Consider the following 24,573-nt stretch of genomic DNA (forward strand, 5'->3'; position numbering starts at 1 on the left):
CCGCCATGGTCCGTTGCAAGCCAGCTGTCACCTACTTCGGACTAACTCCCGCTAGCTTGTACACTTGCACCGTAGCCTGCGCCACTGATGACCGTAGCCTTACCAAGTGACCACATCGTTTCTATAAAAACCGAAGAAGCCACCCGACAAGGCATTGTGCCAAAATCTGGTCACGAGTCCCTCGAAAAAAAAAAGTCCGCTCAGTCACGAGTGAGTGCCGAGAGGAAATGGCCACTTCGGCGCCCGCGGCCAGCGCCGACGCCTGCATCGCTGCTCCCGGCGGCGTGGACGGCCGCAGCGGCTACTGCGAGGCGACCAGGACGTTCCGCAGCCTGCGGCCGCCCGTGCCACTGCCACCCAAGGACGCCCCGCTCTCGTTCACGGCGTTCGCGTTCTCGCTCCTGCCGTCCCCGCCCCCTGCGCACCCGGCCCTCCTCGACGCCGCCACCGGCGAGGCCGTGTCGTTCCCGGCGCTCCGGTCCCAGGTGCGCGCGCTAGCGGGGGCCCTGCGCTCGCGGCTCGGGCTCCGCCGCGGCGACGTCGCGTTCGTGCTCGCGCCGGCGCGGCTGGACGTCCCGGTGCTCTACTTGGCGCTGCTCTCGATCGGCGCCGTCGTGTCGCCGGCCAACCCGGCGCTCACCGCCGCGGAGGTCGCCCGCCTCGTCGCGCTGTCCGAGGCGTCCGTCGCCTTCGCCGTGTCGTCGACAGCCGCCAAGCTGCCGGCTGGCCTCCCCACCGTCCTCCTCGATTCCGATCAATTCCGCTCCTTCCTGCGCAGCGAAGGCCGCGGGGAGAAAACGGTGGCGGTGCGCCAATCGGAGACGGCCGCGATCCAGTACTCGTCAGGCACGACCGGGCGGGTGAAGGCGGCGGCGCTGTCGCACCGAAACTTCATCGCGATGGCGGCGGGGTCCCACGCTCTGGCCCCGAAGCCGAGGCATGGTCGTCGCGACAGCCGGATGCTCCTGGGCGCGCCCATGTTCCACTCCCTGGGGTTCTACTTCGCGCTCAAGGCCGTGGCGCTGGGGCAAACGACGGTGCTGGTGACCGACGCGGTGGCGCGGCGCGGCGTGAGAGGGGTGGTGGAGGCAGCGGAGAGGTGGGCGGTCACCGAGATGACCGCGTCGCCGCCGGTGGTGATGGCCATGGCGAAGGAGCCGTGCATCCTGGAGGCCCTGGAGCGGGTGGTATGCGGCGGCGCGCCGCTGCCGACAACGGCAGCGGAGAGGTTTCGGCGACGGTTCCCCAACGTGGATCTCTGCATGGCAAGTTTTCTTCTCACTGTCTTCTGTTACCATCAGTTATCTTTTCCGTATATACTAGTATATATGTTTTCTGACAAAATTACCTCAAATTATTGTGAGCATCGTTGTGGTAGTCACCTCGATTATTCGATTTGCAAACCAGAAATTGAAAATTTGCTCGTCTTCTGCAAATCTTGGATCTCCAGTAAACCTACCAAAAATTGAGTTACCAGCTTAGAACGAACGCATCTCCATTTCACAATTTCAGACCGAACAAATCAAGGTCAGATCATAATTGGAGGGGAGAAAAAACTCAAAATCAGCAAAACAATTCATTAAATACTATAAAGGTTGTAGCATGGTCAATTTTGAACCGGCCACATGGTCAACGTCACTAGTGTCTGCTTCCGCCGAACAATACAAGTAGCTGGTGAATGTTTTCCTGTACCTAAAGCATCATCCTAGAAAAGAAGATTAGTTCACTTACGAACGCAGCAGCCAGGGATTTAAATAGCATACCACACTTTGAACGCCTAGCTGTAGCAGATTATTCAGCTTGCGAAATCATAGAGTTATACTGAAATCGACTTGTATGACCATGACAACGCTTACTAGCTGCATTATTAGTTGGAATTATTAGTTGGTGTGTGCCCGGTCGCGCCGCCGGCCGGCTCCGGTAGCGGCTGGCTTGGTCACGGGCGCGTCGATGAGCGCTGCAAGTAAGTCGAGGAGCCCTTTGGAATTTTAGAATTGAATTTCATTCTAATAATCATAATTTAGACACAAATTTATTAAACTAATACGATAATATACAGAATATATTTGTATATTATTGTTGGCCATGTGAGGGAGATATTTATATGATATATTTTTACTATAAAGAAATGAGCTAAAGAGCGTGCTATAAGTTATGGAATACAAACATAGTTTGGTGGTTCGTAGAATCAATTTCTATCTCACATCCTATGAATTTAGGATAGGTTTATATCTAAACTTTAAAAAGTAGTAGTAAGTTAAATTCTAAGTCAAATAGTCCAGTAGATTTCAATTCCTCCAAAATGAGAGGATCCAAACAGCCCCCTAAGCAGGATTCCAAACTCCAACGGATCTTGCCTTGTGCATTTCTTCCATCTCAAAGGAATTCGCGAGTCCTTGTATCAGAAATGCTACCATGCAGTTTTCCTCTCCGACTGAATCATGAATTTCAGGGCTACGGTTCAACTGAGGCCGGTGGCATATCACTGATGATCGGTCCGGAAGAGTGCAACCGCGTCGGCTCCGCCGGCCGTGTCTCGGAGAACGTGGAGGTGAAGGTCATGGACCACGTAACCGGCGAGCCCCTGGCCGTCGGGCAGAAAGGGGAGCTGTTGGTGAGAGGGCCCGCCGTCATGACCGGTAACCAGACTCGGATGCCTGCTGCTCTTCATATATATGAACTTGAGTCCAGATTTTTGCAATGTTTATGAGCTCAACCTTTGCAGGATACGTCGGAGACGACGAGGCGAACGCCAGCGCTTTCGACTCTCAAGGCTGGCTCAAGACAGGGGACCTTTGCTACATCGATCAGGACGGGTTCCTGTTCGTGGTGGATAGGCTCAAGGAGCTCATCAAGTACAAGGGCTATCAGGTTTGGGGGTTGGTTTGGTTACTCTTAGTTTCAGATATCAGACGAACAAATGCCAAGCTAGCTAGAGTCTTCAGAGGCTGATCGATCATTTGCCCCGGTGTGTCAAACGCTGCAGGTTCCACCTGCGGAGCTGGAGCTCATCCTGCAAACGTTGCCAGGAGTTGTCGATGCTGCAGTCATGGCGTGAGTCCACTAGAGAACACCTCATTCGCAGTCTGGCTGTTATTGCCAACTGCTTCTATGATCTACGAACCATACAATTGCAGATACTCTAAATCAATCTTGTCTTATTAATCTTTTTCATCTTTTCTGCTCCATGTGTTTTAGACTTCGAATGCAACTTCACATAGTAGAACAAAGATTGCCGGCTAGGCTATAGCAGACACACAAGTGCATGTAGTGCTCCGACTGCTCAATTGTCATGTGCAGAGTTCTTGGCAGGAATGATAGCTTCACTGCATTTGCAGGTATCCGCATGAGGAGGCAGGGCAGATACCGGTAGCGCTTGTCGTGAGGCAACCAGGAAGCAAGGTCACCGAGGCCCAAATCATGGACCATGTTGCGAAGCGGGTAGCCCCGTATAAGAAGATCCGCAAGGTTCTGTTTGTCGACTCCATACCAAAATCTCCAGCAGGAAAGATACTGAGAAGGCAGTTGGCGAACTATGTGCAGTACAGCGCTGTCTCTAGGTTGTGAATTTTTTTAAAAAAAACTTGGGTGTGCATGCGTGTATGAGAGATAGAGATGCGGTACAACATTGCGTGTAAAGATAAACTAGATATGTGCCTGTGCATCGCTACGGAGTATAAAAATCAATATCGCTTTAATACGAGAAACACAGCGGCCAACTAAACTTATGAGGCTCATGTTTCTTCCCAAACCTATCTTCTTCTCTACTAATGTTATCACCAGCTATCCAGCTACATGCAGTTACTTATCTCTTTGTTTGCTCCTCGCCTCAACCAGAAAGATAATTATATCCAGCTGCAGAATTATTGGAGAGCTTAAACAATTATTTTTCAAAATCATATATCATATAATATGATCAAAATTATAGCAATTATACATGAGTTTAAAGAAGTAAAATCAAGCTCCCATACGATGTGAACATAGTAAACTTAGCATGTCATTCGTAGATAAACTGATTTAGGGCGGGGAGGGGGGGGGGGTGGGGTGAATAGATCAGTGCAAACCATAAATCTATTCGAGGGGTCCAACATTTTCCTTCTCAGTACAAATACCAAGTTTATGTTTTTCCCTATTGAACTATCAGCAATATTTCTCCAACCCTCTAGAAACTTCTAGTTTAACGGAGCTTTTGCAGGACAACCATTTACACGGTTCCTATGCAAAATGATCCGTTGCAACTTCTTTGATTTAGGCCCTGTTTAGTTCGGCAGGTGTAAATGCAAAAAAAATTTGCGTAAAGGAATCTTACCAATTTGAAGTACTAAATGAAGTCTATTTATAAAACTTTTTGCATGGATGGGTTGTAAATCGCGAGACGAATCTAATGATGCTAATTAATCTATGATTAAGCAATAATTAGCGGATGGTTACTGTAGTATCACTGTTGCAAATCATGGATTAAGTAGGTTCATTAGATTCGTCTCGCGATTTACAGCCCATCCATGCAAAAAGTTTTGTAAATAGACTTCATTTAGTACTTCAAATTAGTAAGATTCCTTCGAAAATTTTGCGTTTACAGCTTTTTTACGTTTCCTAGGTGGGAACTAAACAGGGCCTTAGTTTTTATCTGTATGGCATTTACAATAGAGTTAACCTGCAAGGTAGTGTGATCCAAAATTGAGAAATGTCAATAGAGTTTTTCTCTGCTACATGGATAATCATAATTCCAATCAGGCTATGCAAATGTCAATTAAGCTTCACATAAATGCAGTCAGCAATGAGGCAAATGAAAAAAAGGGGACAAAGAAACATACTTAAAAATGTCAATCTGCATCGAAGCCTCATGTACCTAGGCAGCAACACAGCTGATCTGCAAAACAAGGTGTCTTTGTCCTTCCATCATTATCAAATCTCGGAGGGGCGGTATGTCAGATACTCAGATCAGAATATGGCATACTGAAAATTGAAGGTGATCAAGCATACTAGTATGTCTATCATACTAATAATTTTGCCTAATGAGTTAGCAATGGTTAGCTTAATCAGGTTCTGAACATTGAACTTGCTTAAATCGTTCAGGTAAAAACGTACCGGTAGATTGAAAATGTGGTTTCTATCCATATAGTACTATTAATAACCAAAATAAATCAAATAGTATTGCTTCTACTTCCATCACATGACTACTATTCGGAAAGAAATGAATGCTTTGGGATGAAAAAAGAAGCCTACTGATAGACTTGCTCTCTACTCATATTTTAGAAACATTCAACATAACAGGAATCAGATAATGGTACAGTGCTCTCTGCTGATACTTCAAAAGAAAATATTACCGATAGGAAATTCAGCATCCACTTCTTTTAGTTCCAGATTCATATCAATATCTTCTAATAATGCTCTTTGACCTCCAGAATTTAATGCCACATTGAAATCAATTTCTCAATTTGGGGTGGACGAGCATGGCGTGGACGGACATGGCGCCCGAAGACATGAGAGAGCGCGGCGGCGCGTCCATCTCACGGGATAAGCAAAACATTCAGAGGAGGCTGAAGCCGCTGCCGGTAGAGTGTGGCCTGTATCGCGTTTAGGGGCGGGAGGGGGGTGGACGAGCTCGCTTGGTGTGATGTGGCAATGGGAGAGGAGGGGCCGGAGGCGGAGGAGGGCTCGCGGAATTGCGGAATCAAGGCGCGAGGCGGCAAGGGCAACACAGGAGGCCCAGCTCGGACTGTTAGTCTCGGTCTACGGAGTCCGTGGACCATGGGTGAATATAGTCGATGGTGCACCAGGTCTACAAAAGGGGTATGGTCTCTATCTGATCTATTGATCTAGGCCGTCGGTTTTGGATCCAAAGGTTGTATCGTCATCTTCTTCCTCCACTGCAAGCCAACAGCGACCCACCCGGTGGTGCTATACATGTACTGTTGTGCTTGGGCGGAACATCATTGGAGTAAATATAGAACAGACTATGAATGATGGATTTTGATGAAAAACACAAAAATGAAAAGAGGAGGCAAAGGGGTTTTCAAGTTGAGCATCACAATGGGCACTGTTTGACCGGGTCGTGGGTGGCACCGCGGCCATCACTCCTCGGGAAAAGTACGAGTGCTGCGAAATCTAGGTGTGTGCATGGGCAGAAATTGCCGGATGGAGAGTTAGAAATTGAGGAAGTGCACGCGATCTTTGGCAGGGTCCTGGAGCACTACATGTGCGGCTGTTGTTTCGGCGGTCGTCAGGTGATGCACTACATGTGCAGGGTCCTGGATACGATTGCAAGCTGCTTACCGATGGAAATAAGTCAAAATCCCATCCAAACGCACCCATTATTTATTGATTCTTAGGGAAGCCGATTAACTGGGAATTCTAGAAATAATGTGAGGGACGATTTTTCCCAACGCGCTCCCAAATTCGCGTATTTGGTAAGCGAGCCTCTTTTCCCTCATGTGCCCTCCGCTACCTCTCCCTTAGTCCCAATCCCCACCCCCCCCCCTCCCTACGCCGCCTCCTTCTCGTGCGCCGGCGAGGCGTGCCGGAGCTCGGCCACCACATCCCTCCACACCTGTCGCCTGCCATCCCCTCCAAAGATCAGCACATCGTCGCCTCTCTTGTTGTTGTGCCCCACTCGCCCTGAATTGCGTCACCCCTGCCGTTGCTCCCCCAGATCCGCGCTGCCACCACCCCTGCCCTCTCCCGCCCCTGCTGCAGCCCGTGCCCTCTCCCTGCGCTGCCCCTGCCCTGTCCCGCCGCCCTGGTCTCTCCCTGCACCTCCCTTGCCCTGTCCCGCTGCCCCTGCATGCTCCCGCTGCCGTGATGCTCTAGGATCCGCGCCACGGCCCCTGCCCTCCCGCCGACTATAGAGCAGCACCGCCTGCTGCATTGTTGTGCGCCGCTGCCCCCCCCCCTCCCCCCCCCCTTTGGCATTTAGAGCTGTAAGTATCCCTCCCTCCCTTGCTATTACTTTCAAGAAGTGGATGATTGACTAGTTTTACTACATAGATGGATTGTTTTGCATGTTTTGCTATATAAATGGGTTGTTGTAGGTTATGCATTTTGAATCAGATGTCCAAGATGATAGTCCTCATCCAACTCAAATTACAACAGATGATGGGAGTGCTTTCGTAGATGACATGGATATGGGTGCATTGCGTGATGCCATCGCTACCACTATGGTTTAGTGATTTAGTTTTATCCATTATTTAATATACTCGGAATTTAGAAATCAATATTGGTCTGTATTTTGGTATATCCGTGATCTTAACATATATTTGATATAATTGTAATATAATTATGTAGTCAATATACACAAAAAGAATAAGAATTATTGACCTCTGCTCGTATTCAGTAAAAAAAAATGAGTAAAAAAATGAGATATCATCAACCTCAGGGGCACTTTAGATACTTTACCACTCAACCCAGAAAATCTGCTCAAAATAATCAGTATTGCCAAATACACAGCTTATCTAGACAGCCGATTCTCCAGACAACTAGCTTATCACAGAATCTTGCTTCACTGGAAAGCGAGCTCCACGAAAGTGGAAACAAACAGGGCCGAAGCACATATTGACCTAGGAATCGACGGGCGGATGTTTGCTGGAAATATTAGGAAGGTGAGCTTCACTGTTAAAGAAAGTTAATGCAAAAAAGGAAATTAAAGGCACGTTTACCACCCAATCGTGTATTAGGAAAGGTTGTGGCAGTGATTGACAGGCCCACCATCACTAGTACATAATAGGCTAGTTCCTGATTCCTAACCCCTTTAGTCCCGGATTTTGTAGTCCCGGTTCGTAGTCCCGCTTATGGAACCGGGACTAGGAATCCGGACTAAAAAGCCAGATTATTAGTTCTGGTTCCCGCACTTGGGACTAAAGGATCTATGCAAGAAAAAAATTACTCTGCACTCAAAACTGTTCCGAACCTAAAATCTTTTGCCTCACGCATAGCTTCCTTGCCACCCCACCTACACAGCACATGTGACTCTAGTTAGGATGCATTACTTTTAAACTAACCCGTGGAGGCTTCTTTAGTCTGGGTTGATAGCACCAACCGGGACTAAATAGTGACCCTTTAGTTCTGGTTGGACACTCCAACTGGAACTAATGTCCCCCCCCCCCAATTTTTAGTCACTACTACCGGGTCTGACGCCGGCCAAGACTAATGTCAAAGATTAAAGACCTATTCTGTAGTACTAGTGCATCAAATTTCCATCTAGAGCTTGGCCCTGCCCCCACAACGCTTATAAAATAAGAGGGTTGGATACCCATTCACACGGGAAAAATCTAATTCGTGAAGCCAACTAAACACCAATCACTAAGAACGCTGGAGGAGTGCAGAAGCACGAGCTCCCGTCTAAGTGCCGGTGGCACCCTGAAGGTTGTCACTACCCTGCATCAACATCTACACCGACAAGATCTACCTCTACATCCATGGCCATGGCTAACAATGGTATATTGATCTACCATTTCATTTTCCGCATTACAAGATTCATCATGTGTTAGGTTAATCAAGATCTATGGCTGTTTATGTGCTGCTAATGACACAGGAATTGGGCGCAGCTTGTGGTCAGGGTAATTCCTCAAAATCTGGGACTGCAAATGTCAATTGCAAATGGTGACAGCAGGCGATCAAGCATCCCCTGATCGTACCGCTCAGATTGGTCGGTCGAATCAAGGGCAATAACCACAATAAACTTCTCCCGAGCATAGAATGCTAGACCAACCCTTGGCCCGGCAGCAGAACTCTCCCCGAATTGATGACAAGTTGCCAGGCCGTTGAGCAAATGATCCAGTACTACCTCTTGCGGATGCTGCCATTCACCCCGCATTTGGTCCATTTTCCCATGATAGCTTCTTGTATATTCCTTCTATGCATCCCATTCCGATGTCACATGTAACCAACTATCATGGTGTATAGAGTTGATCGTAGGCAACAATGAGCCACTCAAGCATGTGTGTCTGCAACTATTATATACTTTGGCATGGTGCCGATGCTTTATATATAAGCAGTGGAAATAAACAGAGGAACCATGGTGAATATACTTGAAGCTGGTAAGTTCCATTATTCATCTTTGAATGGAATGTTTATGTACCTGCTACTACTACAACTTTCCATGGTATGGCAAAAAGAGGACCCTGAATAATTGTGTTTCTTTAATAATAATGCCATTGGACCCAAGACATCCTATTTATTTACCGTGCGTACATACTGTATTCCGGACAGTTTTACACTTCTTTGCGAATCCTACACTAACACTGTGTTGATTGCAAGTTTTTCAGGGTTCTCTCGTGTTCTGTCACAGGCTTCCAGTATTGGGGTTACAAAATGTTGTTTGCTAGAGGTCATCCCCGCAGATACTCCCGTCCGTGCTCATGTTTAGCAATGATGTTTGTTATAATATTCAACACCGATAAGTGATAAACAAAAGCACTAATAAGTAAAAAAAGTACACAAGTTCATGACAGATGGTTAGCATACTTAATTAGTTAAGCCATAATATATTAAGGCCTGTTTGGTATCCTGCCTAAGGTGCCACAGTTTGCCTAACTTTTCTGCCTAAGGTTAGTTCTTCAATTTGGACGACTAAGGTTAGGCAAGTTGTGCCGCCTTAGGCAGGATACCAAACAGGCCTTTAATTAGTCCAGCCCAACTAGTGCTACGTCGCGACCCCTTCCGTTTGGATCAAGTGCCCTGATTCATTTCATGGCGAAGGGCGCAGGTGGCTGATCTGAGCTCGCACGCCCGACCATGCGACAGTAACCATCGTGCCAGTTGTGTTGGTAGGGACATCGCGCTGCTCAAGGATAGAGGCGGACTAATCCTTCATCAAATTATCTAGATGCTTACACTGACTGGTGTACCCAATGGTCACGGAAAGTCGTTTAGTTTGGAGCGCATTGAGCGGTCAACCTGCAACCAGAGACGATGCCTCTGGCATACTGCCATCGAAGAGGAGCCGAGGACGCCGCCGTCACCGAGTGAATCGGAGGAGCTAGGTGCTGGCACAGCAGTAGCAGGAATGAACTGCAGCGAACCAAACGGAGGAACAGCCGAAAAAACAACCGTCGATTAGACTGTCGGAGCCCAGTTCATCGAGTAGATCGTCAGAGCTTTGTTCGGACGGACTGGACTGGACTGGACAGGGCAGGGCCAGGCCTAGATACCAGGGGCAAACTGAATAATAAGATGGCTTAATTAGTTTTACGTATGCTGTGAGATTCGTGTGGGTTATTGAAAAGGGTCTACCGGAGCAATTCTTATTAGAAGGCAAACGTTCAGTCAAACTTGTATTATTCTTTGATTTTCTACTGCAGTTAAGAAAGCCAAGCAAAAAAGACTAATGTCATTGAGTCACCATGGCTTGAAAAATAATTATAACTCGCAAAAATGCTCGTACTTGCCGTGGGAGTTGTATTTTTTTTAACGCAATAAAGAGGAGCATCTATAGAGAGACCTGCATCTGTTGGTCTCAAACCTGCCAATCCAGTCTCACAAAAAGTGCCCCGTCCTACTATACGGTCGAAGTAATTGGACAGCATTAGACATAAATCACAGCCAACATATTCTGATCTGGTGCTGCCTAATGACGAGGGCAGCAGATGGAGATCGATAGGGGGGAACGGTTGGCAGCAGAAGTTTCGGCTCGGGATCCAAAAACCCTAATTAAACTTGTAATACCATGTACGAAGTGTAGATTACATGGAATTTGATGTATTCCATTGAGCTTGTCACATGGTATATATGAAGTTACAAGACTTGAGGAGATACTACAAATTGATTCTTATATAACCTCAACAAATTCTATCTATCATGATGTGCACTCAGCTGCTACTTGTATTTATGTTCATAACTCATGCACTTGATAACTCATTCCATGAATGCTAATGCACCTCTTGTATTATTATACTAGATCCGTGCCTATGTGTTGCTACGGTCAAACAAAATCTGAATAACATAACATATATTTCAAAAAAATCATGCGAAACACCTGATGATCATATCATAGTGAATACAAACGCAAAAAGTAAGATGCTCATAAAAAAGGCTAAAACTGTTATTCCTTGTCACACCTGGTTTTAAGGATGAAACTGAATGCATAACTATATGTATGCTAGGATCAAGTTCTATACATATAGTGATTTCATCAGTGAATAATCAGCAATAGTATCACGAAAAGATAACTAAAAGACTATAAAAGATTATCAGAGTTATACAGCTTATCCTGGAAATGAAGTCTTCAAACTTCACAAGCAATCGATCGGGGGTTGCGTAGGCCTGGAACTCAGCATCATCTTTAAGAGACTTCACATCAACTTTCTCTTCTGAACAACAATTATAACAAGCGTAAATACACTTATGCTTGGTATTCAGCAAGTATTGGGAGTTATATGACATTAAAGCCAAAAGTAAGGAAAGACTGACTGGCTTACTGCGATAAGCAATTTTAGTTGGTCAAATTTTATTAGCACCTGATTACTAATGTATAAATATATACCAACCCACATTAAAAGAAATATGATAGGTATAGCAGAAGCATAACGATAATCATAAACATGGTCCACAATTTAATTTATCTTTAAGTTCATTAATCATGTGAGGGTCCAAACCGCTCTTAACCGTGAGTATGGCTGATATGTCAGTTTTCACTCTGCAGAGGTTGTACACTTTACCCACAATTCGTATCTTCCAATTTGCTCGAGGTAGCTAGCCTCTTAAACATTTCCAAGGTGAGTGGCAAGAGATTCACTACGAGACCATCACAAAGATTCCCTAACTTATGATAATCCGCTAAGGTTTCAAGTTAAGGCGATCATAACTGTCCCTAGTGAGATAGTGTCTTAGCCAAGGACCACATATCAAAGCCTCAAGAGGACCGAGCTATACCCGTCAAGGCAACCCCTCTTGCCCTTTCAGTAAAATTATCATAAGCTCGAGTCTCTAATTAATTAGTCAAGACCAGAGCTATATAGTATTATGGTTGCACTAATTTTCTAGGTGGTTCTCCATAGTCCGATTAAACATATGATCTTGTGATTAACAACACAAAGAGCATAAACATGGATAAAATAGGTGTAGCGTCACCATTGTTGTAATCATGGTTATAAGTTATTCCCAAACCGGAACCAGTTATAACAACTAAGCAAAAGCTACCCAACAAAAAGATAAACCCCAGGTTGACAACGAATAATCATAAAGGTTAGGATATCCTTAATTAGGATCCATCAAAATTAAGACATATGCATGCATAAAAAAATTCTTGTTCAACCCGGTGACGCTAATACTTATCTTTCTTTCAAAGAATAGCTGTTTAGAGTCTTCAATTCTTGTTCTTGAAACTTTTAATCTTTAAAACTCTTGGATCGCGCACCTTCTAACGTCACACGAGTATCGGGCCCAAGCATAACAACAAACAAAAAACAACTAAGAACAGATACATCAAATAAAACAAAAGCTTTAAAAGAGTGTACTAAAGAAGAGGGCTCAAAGTTACGATCACGGAAACGCAAGAAGCACGGGAAACGGAGCTAGAGTTGAAAAGAAACAACTATTGAAATATTTATATATTATGAAAGAATACAGAAGAACTATAAGCTTCATTTATTTTATTTATAAAACAAATGTAAAAGATATTTGAAAGAAACATCCAAAATTTATATTTTGCATTATAAAAATAGAGTAGAACATAGTCTAATTTTATTTAAAATTGTCCATGTATGAATTATACCAATTAAACAATTAATTAGAAAGAAGACTTGTGAGAACATCTAAGCGCATAGCTTTTATGATTCGTGTTGAACTAAATAAATGAAATTACAAACACATTTGAGTTGATATACATTAATTATAAAAATTAGAGTATAGATCTAATTAGATTTTAATTAGAAAAGCTAGATGAAAGGACATTAATCAAACTAAATCTATATTTAATTTTAAAAATAGAAACTATATACAACAACGCTGCTAAACGATAGCTTAGGATTTTAGAAAGCTAACGAAAAAGAACGGATCAAAAGTATCCAAAACATGGAATCTACGAAATAAACAAGATTTTAGGGACCTAGTCGCAATTAATCATAAACTTTAGGGGCTAGCTGCTGATTTTTGCAAGGCACAGAAAACTGAGCTCGCAAATTCAGCAAAGGCAAGGGTTAGATCTGAAAAGATCAAAGATGGGGCTGGGTTGAAAAGATGCAATAGATCTAGGATTTTCTGCAGATTTTGCAAGACACAAGAAAACTACAGAAAATTGCATGTTGCTTCATGACTAATCTGCAAATCCACAAGCACCTCCATGGCTGGCTGAATGGAGCTCGCTACTGGCCAAAATTCGGACGGTTTAGGGCACGAGAGAGTGCGGGGAGTGGGGGAATAGAGAGAGGAGGTCACGGGGAATCCGTTTTACCAATTACCCATGGTGGAGGACCACCGTGGTGGCCGGAATTTGATCGGGACGGAGGTGCCGGTGGTCTGTTCCGAGGAGAATGATCAGGGCAGCGTTTTGTTCTGCTTGGCGAGTTCCTGGGTGACGGCACAAGGGCGATGCAGGAGAGGGTCCCGCACGGCAGGGACGCGCGGTGCAGGGGGATCGCAGGGAGGCAGGATGCAGCAGGCATCATCGGTTTCTACTCCCCTGGCGACGGTGACCTGCGTGGCACGCAAAAGCAGGGGCGGCGGCACTCTGGTGGTGGCGCACGGGCTCAGGAGAGAGCCACGCCCAGAAGGGGGAGCGGAGCAGGGAGGCGATGCAGGGGCGCACAGGGGCTAGGGCACACAGAGAAAGGCGGTGCAGGGGGTGCGAGGGGGAAGAGACGGTCGTAGGGTAGGGCGCTTGGCCAGCAGGGCTTTGCCTTTTATAGGGAGGGACCGCCCTGGCTTGGTGTGGCACGCAGTGGTGGTTCCAGGCAGCGATACAGATGAGATGCAGGCAGTACCGAGGCTGACCCGGGCTGGGAGGTGCGGGCATGGTTGGGTTAGATGAAGATAAGTAAGGGTGTGGGCCGATAAGAGAAAAAAGCTAGCTAAAATTGAATGGCTCGTTCGACAGCACGAACAAAAGATAGATGGGGCATACTAAAACTTTTTATACGGCGCAGATTGCTGAGCTTGCGTGACGCACACAGAGGAAAACAATATGGGCCATCCAGTCTCGAATGAAACCAAAAAGGCATATGGCAAACAGCTAGCTCGGTCTGCAGGTGACATACAAGAATACGATGAAGTCGGGCATGTGTGGCCAGATCGGACTCGATCGACGAGTCCTGGCATGCATTCACAGGAAAGCTGAGTTTAGCATGAAATAGCTGCCGTGTCGAGGAAGGAAAAGAGAGCATGGGATGGTAGTGGCCGAACTAGGTCGGATCCAGTTTAGGTGCTGGTGAGTTAGGCTAGGGTCATGCAGCGGCAATGTAGGTCGCCAGAGCTAACACTTACGATATTGGACCATCATCGGAAAACACCAAAGTTGAGCTACGGCTCCGTTTCGAGCGTGATTTGATTAGGGAGAAGGATTAGAGAATAGGGAACTCGAATGGGGCATCTTAGAGTGGTGGATAGTAGAAAGGAAAATAGACGATTAGTGACTAGTGATAAAACAGCTTGGTCCGATTATGACTAGAAATTTGGGAACTATAGAGAGAAAAGAAGAAAAGAGAAAAGAAGAAATGGGAAAATGATTTTGGGAGCTTCCTCGTCTCACGGAAAAGCTTTTGACAACATCAACTCGGTGGAAGAAGGTGATCGACGGTGAGAGGCTATCGACTAGCTTCGACAAACTTCGGGAAGGAACAACAAAGGGGAAAACAAGGGGGTTTGGTTCAGTACATCGAATGAAAGCTTTTGATTAACTTTTTATCGATGGAAAAATAACGAACGACAAGATCAGGGCGGTGCTTGAGCTCAAGCTTTTGCATGTCATGGTTCTAGGATTTAGAGTGGATTAGACCCCAAAATGAGTTGAGTCCAGCTTGATAGGAAAAGAAAACAAATTCATTTTTCAGAACATATTTTCAAGCTTAAAATAAATCTAGAAATTTCTAGATAAATATTTTAAATCACAAAAAAATATATCCTGAAGTTTTGAAAATTTCCCGAAACATTTCTTGAAGATAGTTTGGGATACGAGAGTCTAAATAAAAATACTTGGAGTTCATGAAAAATATTTTAGAGCCTTCCAATAAATGAATTTATCTATAAGAAGAAAGAGAATAAATGCCAGAAAAATCTGGAAAATTCTTGAAAAATCCTATTGATTGATGAACACATTCTAAACGATACTCACATCCTAAAATTAAATATTTTAGGGTGTGACATTCCTGCTACCTGCTAGAAAGCAAAAACTGTTGCACCAATAATCAATATTCTTGTTGTAGAAACAGTGAAATAATCAAAACCATGAGAAACAGATAAGGCTACAATCTAGTGGACTCTAACAATGTTGGCCTCACTTGATGTATTAAGAAGTAGACAACATGGTAAATGCTTTAGAATTTCTATGTTCCAAGAAAAGGCTAGTATTTTCTATCAAGCAAAAATCAAGGTGAAAGTAACCTACCGTGTTGAGAAGAAAAGATAAAGTTGCATCAATAAATTTATACCTTGAAGCCGATCACATCTTTAGAATTTTTTCTGCTCTTATCTCAACTCTCATCCACTTGTAACCACAATACATCACTATATTCCTAATATTTTTAGAAATATAAAATAATTTGTAATTCAAATTTTAATAGCTGAATGTGTGGATATTTATTATCAAAAGTTTGGGTTCCAATTAGTATTATACACGTAAAATAAACTAATAAGTAGAGGCAGTTGTGCTGTATCAGAGGCCACCAAACATGATTCATTCAGATATTCAAAATAGTGTGCACTCATCATTCCAAACCAGATCAGTACCAATCCTCCTACTCTATCAGTCTCACGTTTTACCATTCTCGATTTGAAGAAAGACATGGCACATGTCCAACAACTAACACTTAATTTCTACAAATACCTTGGACTCACCACCCAGTTGCTGACTCAAGTAATAGAATGGTCTAATGATCGGGAGCAAGAACCTTTCCTGGCGCCGAGGTTGGCCTTGGTGAAGGTGTTGGCAATTGGCACCCCCTTTGAGGACGAAGTACTGAAGCTCCTTGAAATTGAGCCATGGCTTTTAGACCTTGGCCTCACATAACTTCTTTTTCCATGCCTCGAAAGGTGCAGTGTGTTGGCGACCACCTATTCCTTGGCCTCCACCATGCACACAAACTCTAGGAAGATAACAGGATGGCCTTCTACGTTGGTGAACACAAAGCATTCATTAGTCCCTTGAAAGAATAGATACAAGCACAATTAGTGTAATGTAAAATAGGCATCCAAAAATCAGCAGCAGCATGGGTATCAAACCTGATATTTCCTCTTTATGATAGGTTGTAATGGGGCCTCAACCAAACCACCAAAAACTGCTCCTTTCGATCCCCAACTATCTGTGACAGTAGTACATCACATATAACAATGAGATTACGTAGCATAACAGAAGTGAGTAGCCAGTACAAAGCCTGCTCCTTCTATATAGTAGACAAAGATATTCCATGCCTCCAGGTACTACATAAGTGCGGACATAGACATCAGAAAATTGAGTATATTGTAAAGATGGTAATAAACAGATATTTTGAACCTGTAAACCAACATCCAGTTCCTTCCTTGATCAAGAATAGGAAGAGAGGAATAAAGAACAGCTCGCATCATTTGTGATAAAAGAACAGATGGTTTGGACATAGCTGGCAACTTATCATGCAAGGCCGATTCCTTTGATCCCTTCATCTCAAACCTGGTTGCAACTGATTCTATTTGACCTGTGAATTCACCATCGATGTTGTAGGTGGATTTCTATCTGAAATTACTAAGTCCTGCCTTGCTAATTATCCTTCCAATGGAATGCTTCCTTTTACATGGGGCTTGCTCATCAGTTTAGCGCCAATCAAAATAGCAATGAGAATGACATCAGCCACGTACCTTGATCGGAGACAAAAAGCCTGGACAGATCAGACGGGCGAGGTTCCGTTGCTGCTGGACAAAAATCGAGCTGTGCGGGGGTCGCACCCAGGGAGACCACGACGGGTGATTTTGTCCTGCTTAGATTTTTTTTAGTAGTAGAGATGTTTATATCCGTGAACTAAATTAAGATTGTCACGCTTTAAGATTGGAATTCGAGCATTGAAGCCCATGAATGCTATTCGATCACTGAAGACCATTGAAGTCTTGTAAGGGAGAGCACGTGCGTCAGTGGAGTAATAATCCACCTACATACCTTGCTGAAAGTTGAAACTAACCATCAAACATGTAGCTAAATTTGAAAATAAAACTGTCATGGATGCAAATCCGCACTTGTTTTGAGTCCTATAGCCCTAACTAAACTATATAAACATTCCCTATATATAAAAAAAACTACATAAACCTTCTCATGGAAAATAGAATTAGTAGTAGGTAATACTAAATGATGTAAGTAATGGATAGGCATCTTTCCGTGTCCTTCTCTTATATCGGCAATCACAAGAATATATGAAGTTCACAACATTTCAAAATTAAGTAATACTCAACCTACTCTATTTGGCCGGGGGGGGCGGGGGGGGCGGTGGAGAAATATTGTTACCAATTTAATTACGAGCCTATGGCGAAAATTTTAGTTATGGTTGGTTCGGTGTATAATTTTTACAGAGGCTGCACGGAGACTATTCCTTTTCTTAATTGGAAAAGTAAAAGCCGACCACACGACTAGACCCATCAACTCCTCCTTATTGAGGCACCCTTATAAAAAGGATACATCACTTTTTATATATGCAACTTCATGATCCCCTTACCACTATGTCTCTTGTTGTATATACTTGGTTTCATTTCAACACTGCTTGTAGTGTGACCTCCTCTTATTGTAATGTGGGAATAGAAGGCACCAGGAACCACCTTTCCTCAGATTGCTGAGATCATGACGCAGCTTGGTAAGCCTGGCGCGGGCACAAATTAGAGAGGCAGCTGGTCGCGCGAGCCTGCGGTGTGGGGGCCCAGTTCGTCCGCCTGCTGATCGCTGACTAGGAGTCGCGCGCCGCGCCCGCGCGTGATAGAAGAATGACGATTAAGGAAAATATCTGGCATTTGTTTTATATCCGGAAATTCAAACTTAACTGAGCTTCCACTCAAATGTGTTGTAAAATCCTTCGCAAATTCTCCCCAAGTATAATGGTACCCAAGGAACTTCGCTACAAGATCTGAGGATTCATTGTTTTGTCGTTTTAGCAAACTGGTTTATTCTATGAACAACAAGGGGCTGTATGCATAACAAGGTGGAAACCCCAAGGCAAAAAAATTGTAGATGTTTTATAATAATAATAGCTCACTTTTAATATTTGATTTATTTTGTGCTATTACAATAACGTCAATTGGGAACAATGCCAAGTAGCCCCAAGCTGATCAGTAGACCACGCTTGCTTTATCCATGCAATATTTTTTTCAAAATAGAGTCACAAGGGCTAACCGAATTCTCGTGACAGAGTCGTTTTGTCACAATACTTTGGGGCATTAGTCAGTGATGTTTTTTGTTTGGCTTTCAGTAGGAATTCTTTTGTCAATTCCCTAAATTCATCACTAGCTAAAAACAGAGGGCTACAATACAATCTTACATGGTTGTCATTGAGTTTTCATCATAGAGTAGTAGATTTGATGCAGTGATACTTGGCATTGAATTGTATGGCCCAAGCGATTAAGCAATTTGGACATGCAGTGATTTTCCTTGCTTCTTGTGCTAAGTTGTGCGCAATCTTGGTTGTTGCTCTGTCCTTCTCGCTGCATTTGAAATCTGCAAGTAGTGTTTTTGGTTTGTAGGTTCAAAGGGGTTGGGTCGGATCGAATCCAGGTTAACCCGCATTTGGATGGAAGTTGATGTGAGTTGGGATGGACCCGAGAAGGAATATTATTGGTGTTTAACCTCCAAGTTCACTGAGGTATACTCCGAGGTGGTAGATTGTAGGTAGGGTATTGCCGAAGGTGTAAGGGATACGAAACTTTAGACACGTTCGGACCGCCGAGAGTGTAATACCCTATATCCTGTGTGGTGGTTTGTATTGCCTTAGATGGTGTGATGTTTGGAAGGGGTTCTTGCCCACTCTTATATAGTCTAGGGGGACAGAGTTACATAGAAATTCTAGCTAAATACGAGCTTACTAGTCGTACCCGAGTACTACTCAAATAGTTTCCTTCTGTTCCGACTAGTTCTACTCCTATACGAGTAGTTACAACTGGTGTAGCGTGTGGACCATGTCTCATCCCTTATCCTAGAATATGTATACCATGTGCGCAGTCCATTTGCTCAGGGTTGACCCACTTCGACCCGTCGAGCGCCATCTCGAGTCTATCCGCGGGCGTAGGCATGGGCGAGCACAGTGGGCTAGGGGCAAACAAAGGTGCCGCCATGACCGGACCGGGTGTGGGTGGCGCGGGGGGGGGGGGGAGGTGAGCGGAGGCGGATCGGTCGTGGCACGACGGGCGGTGGAACCGTGGAGAAGATAAAGTAGAAAAAAAATAAGGAAAAAGAGGATGCCAGGTAGGAGCGACGGCTGACAACTTAGCCTTCTTAGTCTCTCAAACCAAATAAAAATTAGAAACGGATTCGACCCATCCAACCAAACACGAAATAGGTTGAATCCAACTTAGGATAGAACTAACTCATCCCACTTGATCCCAAACCAAATACATTCAAACATTCCTATTCTCCCATCCCGTGTCAAGCCCTGCCTCTGAAGTGTATCCATTAGCATGGTCGCAATCAATCACTTCTTCAACCATGGATGCTAGCAGATTCCTCCCGCAATTGCTGTCATGGTATTATGGATGAATCATCCAAGTCCTGCTCTTAGATCTGGCTCAATTAATTTGTCGTATCTTTTTTTCGTCAATTATAACTTGTCGCATCTGTGTTGCTCTGTTTTGGCATCCACCAGTGCATTCATGTAGCCTAGGTTTTTCCTCTTGGACTGATCATCAATTGTCGGATGTCAATGGGGGCGTCTATATGTAGCGCAAGCGAATTTGCACCGACGCATCGCAGAAGCAGTTTCTAGGCAGCGACGCGCAGGCAACCTCGTGGGCCAAAACTCGAGGCCCATTATTGATTAGTGATCGGCACAGGGATTCGAAATGCTCTAATCTATATTCATTTTCAATAGACCAAAAACCCATTGGTCATTATCGAGCGCATGATCAATAATCTGAACATAGGAACGAACGAAAATTCAAATTTATTTGAAAAAAATGTTAATCTCAGATTTAAATAAAATAAAGCTATGAACCCATTTCAGACTGTTTGAAACATTTATGAATGTCCCAAAATATTCAAAAAAGTTCTATACAATTTCAGAATGTTTCAAACATTTCAAAATTTTCAAACTATCCAAAAAAGTTCTGTAGTCTTCAAGAATTTCTGAACCCAATTCAGAATGTTTGAAATATTTATAGATGTTCCAAAATATTTAAAAGAGTTATGTACCATTTTAGATTGTTTGAAACATTTATAAATATTCCAAACATTTAGAATGTTTCAAACTATTCAAAAAAGTTCTGAATTCATTCCAAAATGTTTGATATATTTATAAATAGATAAACAGACGAAGGAGAATAGCGCACGTCCATTTCTCCTGTGAATATATCATCCTCAACTAACCTGAGAAATAGATGGATTCAGAATGGTTGAGCACGACCAGCCTAATATGGACATCCTCCTTAATGGGCCTCGGAAAGTGGAATGGGCCAAACAGCGAGGCGCACGAACTCTTCAGCGACGGGAATTTTTTTAAAAAAAGATAAAAAATAAAATTGGGAAAAGGGGTGCCGGTTGACAATATTTTGAAAAATGGGTACCTCCCGCCCGCTGATCGGGCGGGAGGCGTGGGGCCCCGCGGGCGGGAGGTTCCCCGAGGGCCTCTTCGCAAGTAAGAAATTCGTGAAGAAGTCCCTGCGGGGGCATCACGCCCATCCAATGGGCGGGATGTCGTCCTGAGGGGCATCCCGCCCTTTGGTCGGGCGGGAGGTCCCCCGGCTATATAAGCCCCAATCTGCTCCAAAAATTTTATTTTATCCAGCAAAAATCAGAAAAAAAAAGAGATGAGAGGAAGAGAGAAGAGGAAGCGGCGAAGCTCTGTTCACACATCGATTTGGAGGTATATTCTCATTCTAGCCGTATAATTACTTGAAAATAACTAGAATGTAGGAAATATTTCTTAGAGTAGTTATGTTTTAAATAGTTTTTAGTATTTTCATTTATTTTTAGTATAATTTATATTCTGAATAGTTTAGAATCTGTAAAATATAATCTGAGAATCGCTGAAACTTAGGGTCGTTGTTGTGTATTAATATATAGTATAACTAGTTTATTAATGATTGATAGATATATCTTCCGAGAAGGATATTTTCAGTATATATTACGGAGAAGGAAATGTGATTTATGGGCCGAATGGGGTAGATTTAAGTGAATTCAACTGTGCGGTGAGAGGAATTACCAGACCGCACGAGAGGACATTTGAATCCCTATGCAACTGGTTAATGAGGGGATTAAGAATTAATCAGGAGACACACACTGTGAGTGCAGTGCGCTATAAATCGTACTACTCACGCTTTGATCTGGGATCTGATGCCACTTGCAAGCAACGAGGACTGCTTAACTTATCTGCAAAATGCAAGTCATTGGCAGTGGCCATTGGTACTTCTTGTCAGTGTGCAGCAGAACCCTTTAATAAACATTGAAGCTGCTCCGGGGGATGAAAATATTGATGAAGAATTTGAGAAGGCAAACATTGAGGCAGGTGACACCGCAGCACCTCAATGCGTGGCTGATGAGGGGGAGAACATACCCTTTATTGTTGAACAGCTGCAAGACGAAGAACGTGAATTAGATGAAGCAATGAATGCCGATTCGTCTGATGATGATGATGATGTGCCTGAAGAATGGGTAAGCAGCGACTTCAGTCATCTTGTCGTAGATGACGGATCTAGCGGGCCTTCAGATTGCAGGGAGAATGAAATTGTCCAGAGTGTGAGGTACCACTCAATTGAAGAGGTAAAGAAAGCTGTTAAGTGTTGGTCTCTCTCTTATGCGAGAGTTTAAAATAGTCGAGTGCAAATCTCGTAAGTACGATGTGGTATGTGTGAAGGAGGGCTGCTCGTGGCGGTGCATGCCTATAAGGGTAAATGGAAAGATTATTGGGAATACTCAATTGTCACTCAGCACACTTGTCATTTGCCGGAGGTGCAGAAGACCCATCGCAACCTTACATCGCAATACATCGCAAATGAGATGTACGGGATGATAGTAGAGAACATATCATATGAACCAAAATCTATTATTAGGTATATTCAGGAAAAGTACAAGTATACCATCTTGTACAGCAAGACGTGGAGTGCAAAATAAAATGTGTTGGAGATGAGGTTTGGTACGTTCGAGGCTGCATATGATAATGTTCCTCAATTGCTGGCCGTCCTATGTCAGAAAAATCCTAAAAGTTATTATGACCTGAAAACACTAGACAGAGGAGAAGGTCCGCCCTACATATTGCAGCGGGTCTTTTTCAGCTTGGGTCCATGCATTAACGCATTCCAACACTGCCGGCCTCTCCTTTGCATCGATGGGACCTTTCTCACAGGAAAGTATAGATTGCAAATGCTCGCAGAAGGTCTGGGTCAGCGGTGAAAACCTTTTCTGAATGGATTGAGAATGAACCCAAGGAGAAGTGGGCGTTACTTTACGATACCGATAGTGCAAGGTATGGCATAATGACCACCAACTTCGCCGTGGTTTACAATTGGATGCTGCGAGGTGTTCGTGGGCTTCCACTGGTTGCAATTGTGGAATTCATCGTCCGCAGATGTACCGATTAATTTAGAGAGCGGTTCACTAAAAATCAGGTATTCATGCAAGATCCTGACAGATATTTTGAGAAAATAATAACAGAATATATGACTAGGAAGGCAGAAAGCGTCCGGCTACACCACGTACGGCAATATGGTACACAGGAGCTCAAGTTTGAGGTATCTCCTAAAGACAGAGCGCGACGTGGCATGAGACGTCAAACTCCTGTAAAGGAGTGCATTCTCAAGTTTGATGGAACTTGTTGTTGCTCATGCATGAGGCCAAAGTTGCTGCACGTACTTTGTTCTCATGTAATGGCTGCTTGTGCGGATATTCGACATCCTGTCGATATATATGTTTCCCATTACTTCAGAAAGGAGACAATTGCCAGCATCTGGCAGTACGAGATCTATGGGTTCTGTTTGGTTGGATCGTTCACTGAGACAGCGAATCTTGTTATATATATTCCAGACCCAAGATCATCACGGGTTAAGAGAGGGCGCCGTCAGACATGGCGTATTCGTAATGATATGGATGAGTCAGAGCTCCGTCCGAGGATACAGCGCTGCAGTGCATGTAATCAGATTGGACACACGTATAAACGTTGTCCAAACAATGATGCTGGCCCCAGTTCTGCTGAAGCTGGCCCTACAGGTGATGCTACAGATGGAAGACCTCCGGTTGCATCAAGGAGTGGGAGACGTCGCCGATCGAGTGCTAGTACGTCATCAGGCATCATTTAGTTATAATTTTATTTGAACGTTGTTTGCTCATGTGTAATATTTACCGCGTTGAGATTGTATCAGACCTGGATGTGTATTTATAATATTTGCCGCATGTACTATCGTAATATTTGGATTCTACGTTGCAAAACGGTATCGTTTAACCATCTTCGTACGAGTTTTAGATACCGTAATCTTCTTCGTAAAATTGAATTAAAATTTTATATGCATACGTAAGAGTATGGCGAATAAATCTTGTATTTCAAAAAAGTCTGAATTTCAAATAGTTTGTGAAATATAAATTCTAAGAAAATATAACAAAAATCATAACTAGGGGACCTCCCGCCCGTCCCCGGCCCCACGCCTCCCGCCCGATCAAAGGGCGGGAGGTACCTATTTTCCCAATTTTTCCCATCCGGCTCCCCTTTTTCGAGTTTTAATTTTTTTATCCTCTTTTTGAAAAAAACTCTCTGCGACGGAACGGTCCGCAGCAGCGCAAGGGATGAATAGACTTGGCGGTGTTAACGTGTCGTAGCGTCCTAGGCGTCTTGTTTTAGGTCAGTCTTAATAGTAAGTGTTATTGTAATCGTTTCAGATTGAAAATTTAATAACTGTATTGGAGGAGTGTGATACACTCCTCTCTTATTCTATAATATTTTTCCTCCTCTTCTTATAAATAATTTTGCCATATCAATAACTTTGCTGACTGGCATACTACTCTTTCCTTATAAATAATTATGTCGTGTCAGCAAATTTGCTGACGTGGCATAATATTTAATATTTATGATATTTCTATAATATTTCCATTAAGATTGGTCTTGCGAGCTTGTTCATAGAATTTCTATCTCTCTTCTCTTCCATAAGATTTAGTCTTATAAATTTCGGCGATTGGTTACAAATTGAAGTGTGATTTGAAAAGATTTCTTCCGATTTGATTTGTTTCGATAAAAGGAGTGGTTAGTACATATTTTATTTTCCTGTTGATGGCAATCCAAAACA

General features: G+C 43.8%; 1 protein-coding gene and 1 pseudogene across 1 annotated transcript; one reads left to right on the forward strand and one right to left on the reverse strand.

Annotated features, from left to right (window-relative positions):
• Window positions 1-227: 227 nt before the first annotated feature.
• Window positions 228-3,751, forward strand: LOC112882716 (4-coumarate--CoA ligase-like 7). The gene is made up of 5 exons (XM_025947842.1): window positions 228-1,265; window positions 2,453-2,639; window positions 2,726-2,871; window positions 2,987-3,054; window positions 3,339-3,751. Exons 1-5 carry the CDS (start codon window positions 228-230, stop codon window positions 3,565-3,567), a joined length of 1,668 nt encoding a protein of 555 aa, XP_025803627.1. The 3' UTR covers window positions 3,568-3,751.
• Window positions 3,752-16,200: 12,449 nt separating this feature from the next.
• Window positions 16,201-19,356, reverse strand: LOC112880835 (annotated as a pseudogene).
• Window positions 19,357-24,573: the final 5,217 nt, after the last annotated feature.

The sequence above is a fragment of the Panicum hallii genome, chromosome 2 (assembly GCF_002211085.1).
Source record: "Panicum hallii strain FIL2 chromosome 2, PHallii_v3.1, whole genome shotgun sequence".
Classification (NCBI taxonomy): Eukaryota; Viridiplantae; Streptophyta; class Magnoliopsida; order Poales; family Poaceae; genus Panicum; species Panicum hallii.

Excerpts from the sequence above, each read along its gene's own strand:
- LOC112882716 (XM_025947842.1), top strand. The coding sequence starts at position 228 with ATGGCCACTTCGGCGCCCGCGGCCAGCGCCGACGCCTGCATCGCTGCT. Across the intron at positions 1,266-2,452 it reads CCAACGTGGATCTCTGCATG|GGCTACGGTTCAACTGAGGC; the intron begins GCAAGTTTTCTT and ends CATGAATTTCAG. Across the intron at positions 3,055-3,338 it reads GTCGATGCTGCAGTCATGGC|GTATCCGCATGAGGAGGCAG; the intron begins GTGAGTCCACTA and ends CTGCATTTGCAG.